At 41.2% G+C, this 17,114-nt stretch overlaps 1 protein-coding gene across 8 annotated transcripts in view; it reads right to left on the bottom strand.

Annotated features, from left to right (window-relative positions):
* Window positions 1-17,114, bottom strand: part of LOC142388626 (chloride channel protein 2-like) — a 203,466-nt gene that overhangs the window by 38,596 nt on the left and 147,756 nt on the right. For all 8 annotated transcript variants that reach the window (XM_075474102.1, XM_075474099.1, XM_075474101.1 and 5 more), the window contains 3 exons: window positions 7,500-7,569; window positions 7,039-7,149; window positions 833-1,046 (listed from right to left, as the gene is read on the bottom strand). In XM_075474102.1, coding sequence (XP_075330217.1) covers window positions 833-1,046; window positions 7,039-7,149; window positions 7,500-7,569 — 395 coding nt within the window. The remainder of the gene's footprint in view (window positions 1-832; window positions 1,047-7,038; window positions 7,150-7,499; window positions 7,570-17,114) is intronic.

Here is a 17,114-nt window from a genome sequence, read left to right as displayed (position 1 = left end):
ACGACAAATTCTTTGTTATACCATTTAAAATCTCTCCTTGAAAGTTGAACTGATAAATCAGCAGGCAGAAGCTTTCCGTTTGTCAGGTGGATATGAGACATATCGTTAACAGAGAATGCCAAGTTGCCATCACATGTAGGTTTGTTGGGACGCCACATTGTGTTCTTGCTTGCTTTGACACTGTTTTTAGTGTTAACAAACTTCAGACTCTAAAATAATCTCAGTCCATTTATAACCGTCATATCCAAATGTTAAACATACATGTCTACTGCAAGTGAGAAAAAAAAAGAAGAAAGAATGATGTTAAACAAAGGCAATGAGAAGGAGCCTCACAAGATGTTGCAACGTTCCAGCATGCAACATGGCGTGAAGAAGCGTCACATTCTCTATAGTTTCTCTAAACAAACCCATTTCCTATCATCATGTCTTTACATTCACATACACCTGTAGGATCTACAAATGGTTTGATGCAGAAATATTGTCGTCCACTTTAAACAGAGAAAAAAAAAAAAAAAAAAAAAAAACTCAGCCTGGAACTGTTTCAGTGCACTGTGGATAATGAGCTTACAGCCTTATGGGGCCAATGACCCCCCCAAAAAATCTGTTCAATGTGTTCTTCCATATTTTCTCATAGTTTCTAACAAAACCTAATATATTAGGTTTAAAATATTTTTATAATCTTTTGTCATTTGAACATTGAATGATCTATTATTACCAGTTGCATTTTGTTTAATGGTTAAATTTTTCTTGTTGTAGCTAGAAAACCGAATACATGTGATATGTATGACAGTAGTGTTTTTTTTTTTTTTTTAGCATATTCTGCTGTACGTACTCATGGTGACCCCAGCCCAGCTCCGGGAGGTAAGGCAGCTTCTTGATCCTGATGATGGAGTCGTAGAGGGAGGGCTGCAAGGACTGGGCCACAGCGTTGGCCAGGATCACGGCTATCATCACAGGCAGGATGTGGGAGATCTGGCCAGTCAGCTCAAATACAATGACTGCAGTGGAAACTGTGTGGGTGACCGCTCCCGACAAGGCTGCTGCTCCTACAGGGGGTGGGTAAAGGACAGAGGGCTAAGCAAAACAACAGAGGATTTGTGTAGTGATGCGATTGTTCAGATCAGTTATTTTCAAGGTGGGGTTGATCTCCAGGGTCCTGAAAGGGAGTTGAAGGGCATCATAGATCAAATTTCAGTACCAGCGATTCATGATCATATCTAGTTGCCGACGTGTCAAATGTCATTTTCGGCCGAATTTTTGAAAACTAATTTCTTTTCTTTTTGACTTTTGTTTTTAAACCTTATATTTCACATCTATTTAATCAAAGGCCAAGAGATTAATAGAATTAGCTTTTTCTCAGAAGTCTTCCACGCTTTTCGATATTTGCGACTGAAACGTGGCACCCAACACTGTACTTGTCCTGCAACACTTCTGCAGAAATGATATAGGTGCAGTGTGGAAGATAGTTAGTTGAAAGGTGGCTTAAAGCAGTTGAAAATGTGGTATTTTAACAACAAAGTGTTAAATATTAACAGTTTTGAGATGATGTCAGAAGTCGATGTAATGTGTTGCAGAGGTAGCAACTGAAGTTAGCATTGTAACCAGCTATCCCAACCAGTAGCCTTGTGTGATACTACTGTAACCATATCAGGATGATCAAATGAGTCAGTACTGCATCTAGTCTGTTCCTCAGGCCAATATTAAAAGAAGAAGCCCCAATAATTATTGGGGCTTTATTCTTCTACACAGGCAACCATAAGGAGGGACAGGCAGCCAAAGACTTTCAGTAATTACAGGAAAGTCAGCCATCCAGTGACCACTGGAAAGACTCTTGTAGAGTTCGTGCTTCTGTTCAAACCATGTATGACGTCCCCATCCCTCAGAGATGAGCCAAAGGACTGTAGCCCGAGTCCCGCAGTGAGTTCAGAGCTGTTTATCAAGCAAGTCATCATGAAGGTTGGCTGTTGAAATTATTTCTATAACAACTGGTGTTTGATCTCTTGTCCATGTGCTGTAGAAATAAAAGAGGCCAATGCTCCTTACATGCCCTGCTCTGAATGGTCAGCTTACAGGTCATAAATAGTTGTGTGCAGCCTCGTCTTTGTTTCAGGTGTGCCAAACTGTAATGCTTAAAGTAACACTGAAGGGGACATATGATGGAAAAATCAATTATTGCTGTGCACATATTTGATTTTTCTAAGTCACTGCCAACTCAACTCATACAAACCCATGTATCTGAAAATGTGACATTCAGTGACCTGTTCATATGTTTGCAGATTCTACAGATGTTTACTTCAACTTTAGATGATTCACAGTCCCACAGAAGAGGGAAGTTGAAATGCTTTGGCTCTTTGCTTTTTATTTGAACATCAAACCTCATCATTATAAGTTATATAGTTCACTTGACTGAAGGAATAAATGAGCTAATAATACTTAATGTTTTATGACCCAACAAGCAATATACAATATATGTGACGTATGAATTATGATGCAAGTTGTCAAGGGTGTTGCTCCACCGCGAGTCCACTTCAAAGCATGTCACAGTCAGGAAACTTGTGACAAAAGGGCAGAATATGTCTCCTTGAAGTAACAGAAGAAAGTCGGGACAATTTACTGCCAAATACAACATATCAGAGAAATAATGACAATCCAAATGGCATAGCTATGATGGTCCACAATGCAAAATGACATTTTACAACTATGTTTTTTACACCTCTATATGTCATCATGTTGATGTTCAATGTCTTCATACATTCTTGATGATGCTTTGCTTGATATTTTCTCATGCCACACGTTCCATGCTGTTTATTTGGTGGCAAAGTTACACCATCTCCATGTAAGACAGCACAAGATTAATCTTGCACAAGGTTTTCAACTGTCCTTTCACTTTTCTATGTCCCTCTCACTCATTAATGGAACCTCATTCACTCAAGTGTTCACTGATGGGTGCCTGAAAAATGTTTTAAAGCACCTTAAGCATCATATTTCAATATGCATACTGTAGGAGGTTTTATGGTCGTCTTACACTGCTACCAACATAAAGCAAAAGAGTAGATCGTATCAATACGAGTTACATAATGTTCCTGATTCAGATCAGATGAACAATATTTGTATTTGTAGTGTCATTAATCCAAAACTCAGCCTTCAATATAAGATCCCTGAGTCACCCTCCTCTTATCAGACGTAGTGACCACCTCTAACAGGCTCTCAGGTCAGCTAAGCAAATTCACATATTCCTTACATAACTTATCTTTTATGCCCATCAGACAAAAATCAACTCACTCAACTGATTTGATAGAAAAAGGGAACCTCAGTATTTCCACCCCCCACCACACACACACTCTAAAACTAGCAACATAAAAGCTGAACATAAGCTGACAGAGCACCGTGGGGTGGAGTGAGCCTTCATACAGAGAGAAAATGGATGACTCCAATTCAAGGAGTTAGATGAAGTGAAAAACCCAAATAAAACAAAGAGAATGGGAACATTAAAATAAAGAGCAGAGCAGAGAGAACTAGATGGTGGTGAGAGTGTGTACACAGACAGCTTTCATTGTTCTTTCCTGTGACTTCATTAAGCCGCACATGTCTGCATTTCCCCCCTCAGATAAATGCTTCTGCTCCCTCTACCCGTCCTCACATTTAGTCCTTGGAGCGAGCTCCGCTGTGAGATGAAAGAGGCTCATCAGAGTGTCAGGCCTGTGAAGGGCTGAGTCATCAGCTATAGTGCTCCACATAAACAGCATCAGCAGACAGAAAAACTGCCTGCGCCAAGCCCAAATAGAAGAATAATCAGCACGGCTGTCAACAAGTAGCACAGTGGAAACACTGCATCTCAGTGGAAACTCTGCATCTCAGTGGAAACTCTGCATCTCAGTGGAAACTCTGCATCTCAGTGGAAACTCTGCATCTCAGTGGAAACACTGTAGCCTGGGCGAAAGCCGACTGTTGACTCTGTCAAACAGTCTGGGAAAACCCAAGAGGAATCCGTTTCCATGGAGGGCGGGACCTTACCCAGCAACTTAAATTCATTGGAGTAACGGAGTTCCCTTAACCAATCATAATGTTTAGAAATGACGTTGGTTATGCGCCGAGGTTCATGCTTACTCTCGCGAGGCTCTAGCTCGCGAATCACGCTTCCCACATCCGCTTTCATTATACCGGTACCATTTGATAAATCAAACTTTTCCCAAAGCCAGTTGGAAGGAGAGCTACGACATCCTTGCCACTAACAAAATTGACGAGGCATTCTCCTCTTGCTCTCGTTTTAATTGTGTAATGATCTCCAGAGTTGAGACAACTTCATGGATAGCTTCTAGCGTTCTTCCGTCGCCACGTTTATTTCCGCTGCGGTTGAACTACAATTATATGGACTACAATGGACTCCGCGCGTGAGTTCTGCGTCACCACTCGCAACTGTTTGCTGATTGGCAAAACACTGAGCGAACCGAGGTAGGGGGATTTGGCCAGACTATGTGCGGAGCCAAAATCTTTGGGCGGAAGTACGTAGGATGGCGTCGCCAGGCTAGAAACACTGCATCTCAGTGGAAACACTGCATCTCAGGGGAAACACTGCATCTCAGGGGAAACACTGCATCTCAGGGGGAACACTGCATCTCAGGGGGGACACTGCATCTCAGGGGGGACACTGCATCTCAGGGGGGACACTGCATCTCAGGGGAAACACTGCATCTCAGGGGAAACACTGCATCTCAGGGGAAACACTGCATCTCAGGGGAAACTCTGCATCTCAGGGGAAACTCTGCATCTCAGGGGAAACTCTGCATCTCAGTGGAAACTGCATCTCAGTGGAAACTCTGCATCTCAGTGGAAACTCTGCATCTCAGTGGAAACACTGCATCTCAGGGGACACTGCATCTCAGTGGAAACTCTGCATCTCAGTGGAAACTCTGCATCTCAGTGGAAACTCTGCATCTCAGGGGAAACACTGCATCTCAGGGGAAACACTGCATCTCAGGGGAAACTCTGCATCTCAGTGGAAACTCTGCATCTCAGTGGAAACTCTGCATCTCAGTGGAAACTCTGCATCTCAGGGGAAACTCTGCATCTCAGGGGAAACTCTGCATCTCAGGGGAAACTCTGCATCTCAGTGGAAACACTGCATCTCAGTGGAAACTCTGCATCTCAGTGGAAACTCTGCATCTCAGTGGAAACTCTGCATCTCAGTGGAAACACTGCATCTCAGTGGAAACACTGCATCTCAGTGGAAACTCTGCATCTCAGTGGAAACTCTGCATCTCAGTGGAAACACTGCATCTCAGTGGAAACTCTGCATCTCAGTGGAAACTCTGCATCTCAGGGGACACACTGCATCTCAGGGGAAACTCTGCATCTCAGGGGAAACTCTGCATCTCAGGGGAAACTCTGCATCTCAGGGGAAACTCTGCATCTCAGTGGAAACTCTGCATCTCAGTGGAAACTCTGCATCTCAGGGGAAACTCTGCATCTCAGGGGAAACTCTGCATCTCAGGGGAAACTCTGCATCTCAGTGGAAACTCTGCATCTCAGTGGAAACTCTGCATCTCAGGGGACACACGGCATCTCAGTGGAAACTCTGCATCTCAGTGGAAACTCTGCATCTCAGTGGAAACTCTGCATCTCAGGGGAAACTCTGCATCTCAGGGGAAACTCTGCATCTCAGGGGAAACTCTGCATCTCAGGGGAAACTCTGCATCTCAGTGGAAACACTGCATCTCAGTGGAAACACTGCATCTCAGTGGAAACTCTGCATCTCAGTGGAAACTCTGCATCTCAGTGGAAACTCTGCATCTCAGTGGAAACACTGCATCTCAGTGGAAACTCTGCATCTCAGTGGAAACTCTGCATCTCAGGGGACACACTGCATCTCAGGGGACACACGGTATCTCAGGGGACACTCTGCATCTCAGTGGAAACACTGCATCTCAGTGGAAACACTGCATCTCAGTGGAAACTCTGCATCTCAGTGGAAACTCTGCATCTCAGGGGACACACTGCATCTCAGGGGACACACGGTATCTCAGGGGAAACTCTGCATCTCAGGGGAAACTCTGCATCTCAGGGGAAACTCTGCATCTCAGGGGAAACTCTGCATCTCAGGGGAAACTCTGCATCTCAGTGGAAACTCTGCATCTCAGTGGAAACTCTGCATCTCAGTGGAAACTCTGCATCTCAGGAGAAACTCTGCATCTCAGTGGAAACTCTGCATCTCAGTGGAAACTCTGCATCTCAGGGGACACACGGCATCTCAGTGGAAACTCTGCATCTCAGTGGAAACTCTGCATCTCAGTGGAAACTCTGCATCTCAGTGGAAACTCTGCATCTCAGTGGAAACACTGCATCTCAGGGGACACACGGTATCTCAGGGGAAACTCTGCATCGCAGTGGAAACACTGCATCGCAGTGGAAACACTGCATCTCAGTGGAAACACTGCATCTCAGTGGAAACACTGCATCTCAGTGGAAACTCTGCATCTCAGTGGAAACTCTGCATCTCAGTGGAAACTCTGCATCTCAGTGGAAACTCTGCATCTCAGGGGAAACTCTGCATCTCAGTGGAAACTCTGCATCTCAGGGGAAACTCTGCATCTCAGGGGAAACTCTGCATCTCAGGGGAAACTCTGCATCTCAGGGGAAACTCTGCATCTCAGGGGAAACTCTGCATCTCAGTGGAAACTCTGCATCTCAGTGGAAACTCTGCATCTCAGTGGAAACACTGCATCTCAATGGAAACACTGCATCTCAGTGGAAACACTGCATCTCAGGGGACACACGGTATCTCAGGGGACACACTGCATCTCAGTGGAATCTCAGAAAGAATGTGAGTATTTTCTACGTCTGATCGTTGTTTGATAGATTTAAAATTTTGCACAAAAAGCAACAATTATTTCTACCACTTATTTATTTGTTTGTGCATCTGGATCTACAGGCAGAACAAAATGACAGATGACCAAATGACCACAAAGTTGACTTTCCTGTTGGTCCCGAAAAAGATGACATTACTGCATATACAACAGACATGACAGGACTCTAACATACCCACAACAGCGTAGCCTCCTGGTACTATGGGGTAGATGGTACCATCTGTGTTAATGCCATCTGGGAACCACGCTGCCATGCTTTCTCCAACCAGACGACCAAATGCAGCCCCTGAAATTTACAAACAAAGACACAGAAAAAACAACAGTCAGTAAAAGGTTTATTCGTAGGACACTATAAGGCAGCCCAATGGCCCCTGATGCTTCGGCTGATGGGTTAGATGACCACTTCTCCTGTTTTGCTTCTTTTTTTTTTTTTTTCATATGAACTATGACAAAACATGATTCTTATAGCTTATTTCCAAGATAGAGAATAGTCATTTTTCTTTTTCCTTTCCACTCTTGCAGACATTGAGTGGGTGTATTGTTTCCAAAAAAACAACAAACAAACATTTCAACCTAACCTCTTTCAAGCAGACAACTGCTCTCGCTTTTCTAATACAAACAAATATAGCTTATTACCAATGACAAACACAGGCATGAAGGCTCCGCAGGGCACTGGGATGGTGGTGGCAAGGGCAGACATCCAGAACTATGAGAGAAAAAAAACAGAAGCAGAAAGAGAAAGAGCAAAATGAAAGAACAGGATGGCATTTCAGTTAGCTTCAGAGCACCATCCGGTGTGCCCCCTGATGAAAACCGAGTTGAAGCAGCAGCGAGGGGGCGGCCATGTGCAGCTTACTGCTGGGGTTAGATTGAACTGTCACATTCACTTTTCATTTGATAAAGACCCTGAAATAAACCCTGGGTAATGAGCAGGCTCTGCCGATTGGCCAACCACGTCAGGAGAGGGCAAGAGACTGCTAATTAGGCCTGACAAACAAAAAAGGGAAATGTCAGCGCTGACAATGTGTGAGCATTACCGTCAGCAAGGAGCGCGAATGTGTGGATGCACCTATCTTTAGGAAGAAATGCGTCTGTAATAGTGTTTGAAAAGAAAAGGCTGCACTGAAACCGTTCAAAAACATCCAAGCTTGCTTCTTTGGTCTCAGATTAGACGTCTCAAAATTCCACTTGCCTTATCCAGTGAGTGCCGTCATGATCCGTTTACATATAGGGTTAGTTTTCAAACCTTCGACTGTGTGGGTGCAACACTACAACTGAGAAGATTTGAACAAACCAGTTTTAAGGCTGATGTTGCAACTGTGGTTCAGAACATGGATTGTTACCTTTGTACAAAATAAACCAGGAGCATGACTCAAGACATTATACAGCCGACAGTTTTGAGTTTATGTTGTATACACTGTACTAACTTATCAAATATGTATCTACATGTCCCTTTCTCAGCAGTTCATGATTTTGTTCTTTTTATTTATTTTTATCTTTTTTTTTTAAATGTACCATGAACATTTATTATATATATTATATATATTATATATATATTGCAGCCGTCTCTGTGACTTAAAAATTGTTACATAAAATTCAATAAGGTGTTTGTATACTGAATGAAAATTGAATTACTTGCCGCCACAGTATTGGCAGTACTGCTGCACACCTGTAAGGTTAATGAACCAGCAAATAAATCCAAACCGCATAAAAACACATCCAGAAGTCAAACTTATTGTTTGGATTTAAATGAACAAATGTGAAAAGAACATCATGCGCACAAACAAAAATCTTTTTTTTTTTTCCGATAATATGGAGCAGGCCATTCATCTATTCAGGCAAACACAGCTGAGACTATCATATTCAACTTTTCGCATGCATAAAGTAAGACGCGTGAATTAGAGCATTGTACAAGCCATTACACAACCCTCATTGCTGTAATAATCTCATGGTTTCAAATAGACTTTTTAATTACTCTCACTGCTTCATCTCCCTCTTCCCTCTGCTCCATCTATAGTTAGCTGTAATTAAGGCTGGCTGCCATGGTGACGTAATGAATTTCCTCCTGCAACCCCACAATGCTGCCGTTTTCACACCCTGAGCAAACACACATATGTGTGTAGGTGTTCACTCAGCCCCACGCACACACCATACCACAGACTCCGAGACAAGAATCAAACGCAAAAAAAATATTTAAATACACAACACAGCGTTGACGGGGGGGGGGGAGCAGTCCATCGTCTCGCCTTGTGTTTTTCTTTCCCTCTTTTCCAACCAGCCAGTAAGACGGTCATAAGAGCTATAAAGGTTGAATGGATCTGTGGACTAGCAAAAGCCTGAATTCAATACAAAAGCTGTAAAGTCTGAAGTAACGACTGCAAAAGTGTGTTAGTCCATGACAGTGTACGTGTTTGGACATTACTTAAAAATTGTCAAAGGCAAACTAAATGGAGAACAGTGCAATCTAATCCAATAGTAAAATTAGAGTCGGTCATGTATGGTCTCAGGATGAAAACTGCTCTTCCTGGTTCTGCTGGAGGTTTCTTCTTGTTAAAAGGGAGTTTTCCTCTCAACTGTCGCCTTATGCACCTTCAGGATGTGGGACTGAATCAAAAATCTGTTGGTTTTCTTAACAAAGCAACTTTTTTAAAATTTGGCAACTAATTTGGATTCTATGGGAATTCGATTTTATTGAATATTTACAACTGACTTGGATTGTCAATGGTTTGAATTGGACTGTATCTGTTGTTATTGCTGTTAGGTACAATATGAATAAAACTGAACTGAATTGAATGTAACACAGTAAGTGAAACCAGGTGACACCTGAAGTGTTTACAGAAAGCTCCTTGGTAAAGATCTGAACAAATTAATTTGCCTAATCCTTAAAGATTATTTTTCTAGTAGTTTCTTATCTATAGGCTGATAGTTTTTGTGTTTTTACATTGAAATATTTTGACTGCATACCTGCAGTCTTCCTCAGAAGTGTCACTTTATGTTGATGTGATGTTTGTAATGTATTTCAGCTGATGTGAGCAGGTTTGGTCGACCTACCTTGATTGACAGGATGACCATCTCTCTGCCCATCTGACCCTCTGTTTAGGACAGAATCCCAGGTGTGTGACAGCATGTATGCTCCCTCATCCTTGGTTTACTGTGCCTTGGGCATGTTTCTTAATTTCTTTGGCTTCCCTGATCCAGCGTAGGATTTTGGTTTTTTTTTCTGTCTCATGATTTTCTGTTTTGCTGTGATCTGAGATGGCCAATTTTAGATTTACACGTTCTGCCCCTTTCTTCGTTGCATGAGTGTGAACTTTGGATGTTTCCTTTTCACACTTATCTAATAATGCTAACGCAAGTCGAGAACGCTGCACGCCAATGCCAGAATGCTTTTATATGTGTGGGTCTGTGTTTTTTGCCCTTGGTCAGCCACTCAAAGTCTTCAAAGTGTTGTGGCATACCAGGGTTAGCCCTGCCTCTGCACTAAGATTAGAGTTTTTGTATGGAAGTTTTTCTGTGCCATCAGAGTTTGAATATGAATTTCTAATATTGAATTTTTACAGCATCAAAATCAGACTTTTAATTGAAAAAGCAACTAAATTTTACTAACACAAATGGCAACTGAATACACTGAATTTTTTGAAGTTATATATTTTTTTAGAAATAGATTTTTTTTTACACCGTTGGTTTTTAAAATCAAAGTCTGATTTTGATGTCTTCCTCATAGTTGCTCTGAGGTCTGCCTAGAATCACTCTGACGCCAAGACTTCTAGCTAGACATGAGCTACAAGAATAAACAATAATATCAGAAAATAATCATGTTGTCACTTGAACATAAGAAAATTAGCAGATTTTTAATCAATGCTTGTGACAAAGGCAGAGCCTGAGTGACATACCGACAATGATTCCTGACAAAAGCTGAACTTTTAAAAACAATCTTGAGCATGGATAACTCCACAAATCAGACTTTTTTTCTGTTTTGACACAATGGTTAAGTTATGGTTAACTGCTACATCTTAGTAAGACAAAAAAAAGAAGAATCGAGCTACTCTGTCAATAAGGGCAGCTTTGTTATAATGGCTACAATAATAACCATGTGGACGTCAGGAACAACTACACCAAAAAAACCACAGAGAAACAGGCAGACAACAGAGACTGAAATATGCCTATGACCCTCAGATTCGACCATTTTGGTTCTCAGGAACTTTTTCTGGAAATAACACTTTGCCGTGCATGTGAATAAGCAGGTGCCTACAGCTGTTATGCAGCACACAGCTGAAAAGAGCAGAGAGCACTTTATTTACTGTATGCAGACGGTGGTGTCATCTGAACCACCCACATGTTTATTCACGACAACACACTCACAAACCCTTGAAAGCAGGTGAGTGTGACAGGGGGCTGCCTGCAGTCTCTTCTCTGTCCTCACAGGACAGCAGCCTGAACCATGGCAACAGCACTGACGTTTACAGTTACACACGAGTAGCCCTCAGCTGGATCGGGGTTACCACAGAGCTGGAATAACGAAATTATCTTGTTTTGACTGTAAATGTGGGCCCGTGTCCATTTTTGCTAGTTGAAGAATCGCGTGCGGAGTGTACGAACAACAAGCAAACACCGCGTTGTACCGTCACATTATAGAAATAATACTTTTTTCCCTTCAGTGTATTAATCTCTCCTCAAATGAGGGTCTCACTTAAGGGTCTCTTGAAATGCATCTTTAGTTGAGGGAAATTGTTAAGGCATTTACTGCTTTTAAGGGGTTTTTAAATGGTAATAAAATTCTACAGTTTCTATGGAGACCTTTAGTTTTCATTCATACTTAACAGAAGCTGGAACTGTGTATCGTGTGACAAAAGAAGAACGCAAAAAAATTCAAAAGAAATGTCAACAGTAAAGATAACCAGAAAACCAAACTGGTTCTTTTATTTTGACGAGTCCAAACTAACTGGACATCGATTGAATGTCCATTCTTTCTGTCATATTACATAATATTATGCACAAACCTATTAAATTAACATATCAAAAGAATTATCTATTTCATATGGACAAAATGTGGTAACGGTCTGCTTGTACACATAAGACTATGTCACCATATTGACATTAAGTGTCACATGCCTCTAAATAAATAAAGCTGTAAATTCTTTTTTTTGTTTGTTTGTTTTTTAAACCTCCTGTTAACTGCAATGCCCCTGAATTCCATAACGTTTGATCCAATCCTCCCTGCCTTTTAATACAGGTGAGTGTGGAGCACTCAACATTTGAGCAGGAAGAAGATCCTTTAGAAAGATCCTTCCGAGCACAACTCACTTTCCTTTCAAGCACTCATATTGCTGCAACTACATTCTCGAAACATGCGTTTCAAAAGGATTAAAATAGCCGAGTCATCCATTAAAAAGGGTCTGAATGAGGACTGGAACAGCTATTTGTGGTGAAAATCATTACCTTGGAATACACAAATACTAACATGACCACCCTTGCTAAAGATGGTGACATCAACAAGCATTATGAAAGCCAATCATCTGAAGCATATGGCAAGTCACAAATTTGTAACTTTATTCAAAAGGAAATATATAATGTGAGGTCTGAAACTATGTGTGGCAACAAGCAAAACAGCGACCACAATAACTTAGGCCCCATCCACACGTAGCCGGGTATCTGCTAAAACGAATATATTTTTCTACGTTTGGACCTGTCATCCACATGAAAACGCATAAAAACGCATCGTAAACGAATGTTTTTAAAAACTCTGGGCAAAGTGAAGATTTTTGAAAACTCCGTTTATGCAGCTGCGTGTAGACAGAGATAACCGGAGTTTTGCGTTTTCGAACGTCACAATATGCGCCAAAACAACAACAAATCTGCTTTAAAGTCTAAAGTGCGACCTTTGTTTACTGAATAAGCATGGATGCCTTGAGAACTGTGGTGGTTATTATTGTGCAGGCGCTGTTTACTGCCTTGATTTTACACGCCCAAGTCGTACTCCCAGAGGAATGGCGTGACAATTTCGCATGTTCCGGTCCTCACTCCTCTCGCTGTCGGAATTATTACGTCCTCATATCGAGGGGCAGTCCACTGTCATGCGATCACCTGTCAGTGTGCTCAAAAAAGTTGCGTGCACACTTTATTATCTAGCTGACGAGGGCAGATTGCGCAAAACAGCAAATCCATTTGGGTTGTCAAGACAGGTGAAAACGCAGATGTTCGGTTATGTGTGGAAGGAGTTTTTTTCGAAAACGAGGTAATGTGGATACAAATTATTTTATAAACGGAGGGGGGGAAACATTCGGTTTTAAAAATACCCGGCTACGTGTGTACATAGCCTTAGAGGCTGGCATTTGACTGTGATGCGCAACACTCTGAACGCGAAGGGGTCTCTGCCTCTGCTGGACTGAGTGTCAGGCCATCATGGAGGAATCTAGCTGACGAGTAAGAGTAGAATGTTTTTTTTTTTTGTCAAAAGAATTCCCAACATTTATGCTCCATCTTAGCCAGAGAATTAGTTAGTCAGAAAAACAAAGGTGAATCCAACTTTGTCGGAACGGCTTTTATTTTAGTTAGCAGATGGGTCCACTTTTGGCACAGCACTTCCTTCTCACTCAATGGGGCTTGGACTTGTTCTTTTAGTCCCTCAATGCCTTGCTGTGTTCTTTGTAGTCATAATCTGTGGAGCTTCAGTTATCGGCAGCGCATTTCATTTAGAGATCCAACTGTACATTCTAACTCAGAGGACAAACCCACTAGAGCAGGTAGAAGAGGGAAGTGGGAATAAATGAGATGTCATTCACCCAATTACAACACAGTGAACAATAATTATGATTTAGAACAGTGAAGCTGTTCACTGAAATGTAAGATACTGTAGCTTTAACACAAGGTGAAAAACTGTGAGGAGCATCGAATGACCATACTGACATAACATGCATACAGTTGTCCTCGCATTCATATCTGACAATGTGTGTCATAATATCATAACAATCATTATTTCAAAACATGCATACAGTTCCTCAGACAAAAAATGCTAGATGCTAAAACTATGTTTCTACTTTGTTTGAAGTCATTCTTGGATTTTAAATGCTTTTTATACCAAAGCTCATTTGTCATCAACCACAACTTGAAACTAGCTTTTGATGCATGAACTATGATAGAAGGCAACAAAACGCACAAATTGACTTTGCTAAGAGAAACGCAAGTTTCTCCTCTGTGCAGGAAGAGGATAACCAAAAGAAAGAATTTTATCTTGCAGGTGGTCTCTCGGCGTGACATGATCGGTCGATGGGTGAAAACGGGAATCAGGAATAATGGCGGCTGCTTGCAAAATACTCTGTGCGAGGTGGCCACAAAGGCACTCTGTGGCAGTTTGAATGAAGCCATCTATATGAGTTGTAACGGTTAACTGCTTAATCTGAAAGAACAGATCAATCAGCTGATCCGGGTCGGCCTGCCTGAACTAACACGATCCTCAGTTTTTATGCCCCAACTACTGTTGTAATAGATTCTCTGCACCAGAAATGACTTCACTTCCCCTGGGAGGAATCATTAATTTTTCATTTAATCTAATAAAATCCACTGACTGTACATCTCACAGAGATAGTGCATGGCGATCAAAATGTACGAGGATCTCTGGCCTTAAATTGCAGAGACTTTGATAAACCCCTCGGGGGAAGCTGAAGCCCCAAAAAGCAGGAAAATAGCCAAGACTTGATTGGGTTGCTCGTTTAATTCCTAGAGCTCTCAAAAACAAGTGAGAGAAGGCAAAAAGTCTTACAGAGATCCTACATCAACATCTTATTAAATATTCTTAATGGACCACATGAATTTTACAGATGGTTTTAATGAGAATAGATCATTCACGAAGCTGCTTCAGGCCTATACTATTTTAGAAAAGAAAAACTAATAAACTCCAATTTTAGTGGATATTATTTAGTAAAGAGTTTGATCAACAACAATCTGTATATGTTTTTGGATGCAACTAGTTGCAAAAAAAAGAAATATCAAAACAGTTTGGACTCCACAGATCCACCGTCTGAAGGTGTTTAAACGGAAGGAATTCAAGAGCAGTGAAAATCTCCCCGTGAAGCCATCAACCACTTCAAGATGCGTCGACACCAAAATGTCATGAAAGACCTCTGAGCAACTAAAAGGTGAAGCAGCAAGATATCAACCTGAAGTCGTTCTACCAAAGAAAGATTGAAGACAAATAAAGTCAGTGTTGAAACAGAGAGCCCAATTAAAACTCCTGAGCATGAAAAGCCTTCAGGCATCCATTTCATTTTAGGTGGTGCTGCCAACATATTTAACCTCACAAAAAGAATTAGTCAGGAAAATGCTCAGTGTTAGTAGATCAACTGTTAAGGACTTAATAACAGACCCGAATTGCAGCAGATAAAATTTGATGGTTTGCAAAAGGACATTTTTTCCACATATTTACTAAGGCTATAGGTAATATATTGAGCATTATTAAGGATTAAGGTGGTTTCAGAGTTATCCACCTAAAGACAGACTAACAATTCGTTCAATTTAAAGTTGGTCATTTCTAACTAAAAACTAGTGGGTATCGTGAGTTAAATCTGTACAAAAATTCAGACTTTTCTTCTGCAGCTGCTGAGCAACACTGATACAAAAAGTGTTCAATAAACTGTAGAGACATGAGTTAGATCAAATAATATGATGAGTGAAATGCCTTTACATTTGCTGCTCATTTTCTAAGAAACTCTGGGACAGAAACCAGACAGAACATGACCCCTTTCATTACTCTCATTATGTATCAAAATCAGCCAGTCCATTCAATCTCAAGCCTGTGGTAGGAGAAGTCTTTCGACTTAACGCTCACTTAAATGCTGGAAATGACCTTTTTCATGATTTCTAAACATGTGATTTTACAGGTCATATAATCACTTACTGTAATCTTCTCTGTCAGAGTTGGTTTTCTTGTAACAGTGAGGGTGACTGAAACGATAATCTATATTAAAGCCAATAAGGGGGCTAATATAACCTAAATGTATCATGACCTGTGTAGCAGTCACAGTGCCGTGTGGATTAAGAGGCCTTCAGTCTCTGACGATACCAACATTCCTGTGGGGGATGTTTACGTATGTGGATAAAAAACAGATCTCCATTTTCTTTCCACAAAGGAAAAAGAGACAGAAACTGCCTAATTTACGTTAACCTTCTACCCTTTTGAGAGTTTTTGGGGAGTCGAACTCGCAACAGACGCTCTCCATAAATTGGGATAAACTCGAATGAACAAAGAACCTTTCTGTTGGAGATGTTGGAGACTTACTATCTTATCTTCACCATAAATCGAAATTGACACTTTAACACCCTTTCCCACCAGAGAACCGACCAGATGGCTACACACGAACTGAGAAGACTTCACTAAGACTCACTTAGTCGAACCTTAAAACTATATTAAATGTGTTTGATAACCGTATACAATTTCTTTCAGGTTTCCAGCTTGATCACAAGACGCATATAGAGACAATTTGTACGATTCTGGCTTAAATATTGACAAAGAACTGATTTTGGTGGAAAATGCCCAACCTGCCTGATGGAACCACATTGCCCCCTAGTGGTCTGCAGTGTTGATTAGTTGAACATTTAAATCCCAGACTCAGTAAAATGGACAAGATATATGCAACTATTAACTTCTAACGATGTCCCTTTGGTATCTATTTGGTATTTGTTTGGTATCCCCATTGTTAACACAGAAAATTAACATTGTGTGGTTCACTATTCATATGTCACGATTTCATAGATATTCATCTGAATTTTGAAAGTCATAATCATCAATTACGTTGTGTGTTATTTTGATGTCTTTATATTGCAAGTCTATGTTATATCTTTAATCTGCATATCTTAACAAGATGTGGTGTTTTCAGAATCACAGAGACAAATGTTCTATGAGACAGAGTAATGGAGAAATAAGAGTTTCTTTGTCTCATCCAGAAATCCCCATATAAAACAGATCATCTTACACAGACACCCAGGCAGACATTCACCACAGTTCAGGCATATCATTGGCTGAAAGAGTAGTGTAAGCTTACGTCACGCCCCGCCTCCGAGAGTCAAAACCCGGAGCCCGCGAAAAACACAGGCTTCTTGTTTTTCTTGCTTCTTGCCTCTTGTTCCAGAAGAGTTTCAACCCAGAGTTTCAGAAGGAGATTTGAGCAGAGAGCAGTTGCTCAGAGAGAGTTGGAGATGGTTTGAGAAGGAGAGAAGAGCTCACCAGAGTTTGGGAGTTTTCCCATAATCTCAGGA

This window comes from Odontesthes bonariensis, chromosome 9 (assembly GCF_027942865.1).
Source record: "Odontesthes bonariensis isolate fOdoBon6 chromosome 9, fOdoBon6.hap1, whole genome shotgun sequence".
Classification (NCBI taxonomy): Eukaryota; Metazoa; Chordata; class Actinopteri; order Atheriniformes; family Atherinopsidae; genus Odontesthes; species Odontesthes bonariensis.
This window is presented reverse-complemented; position numbering and strand designations above follow the sequence as displayed.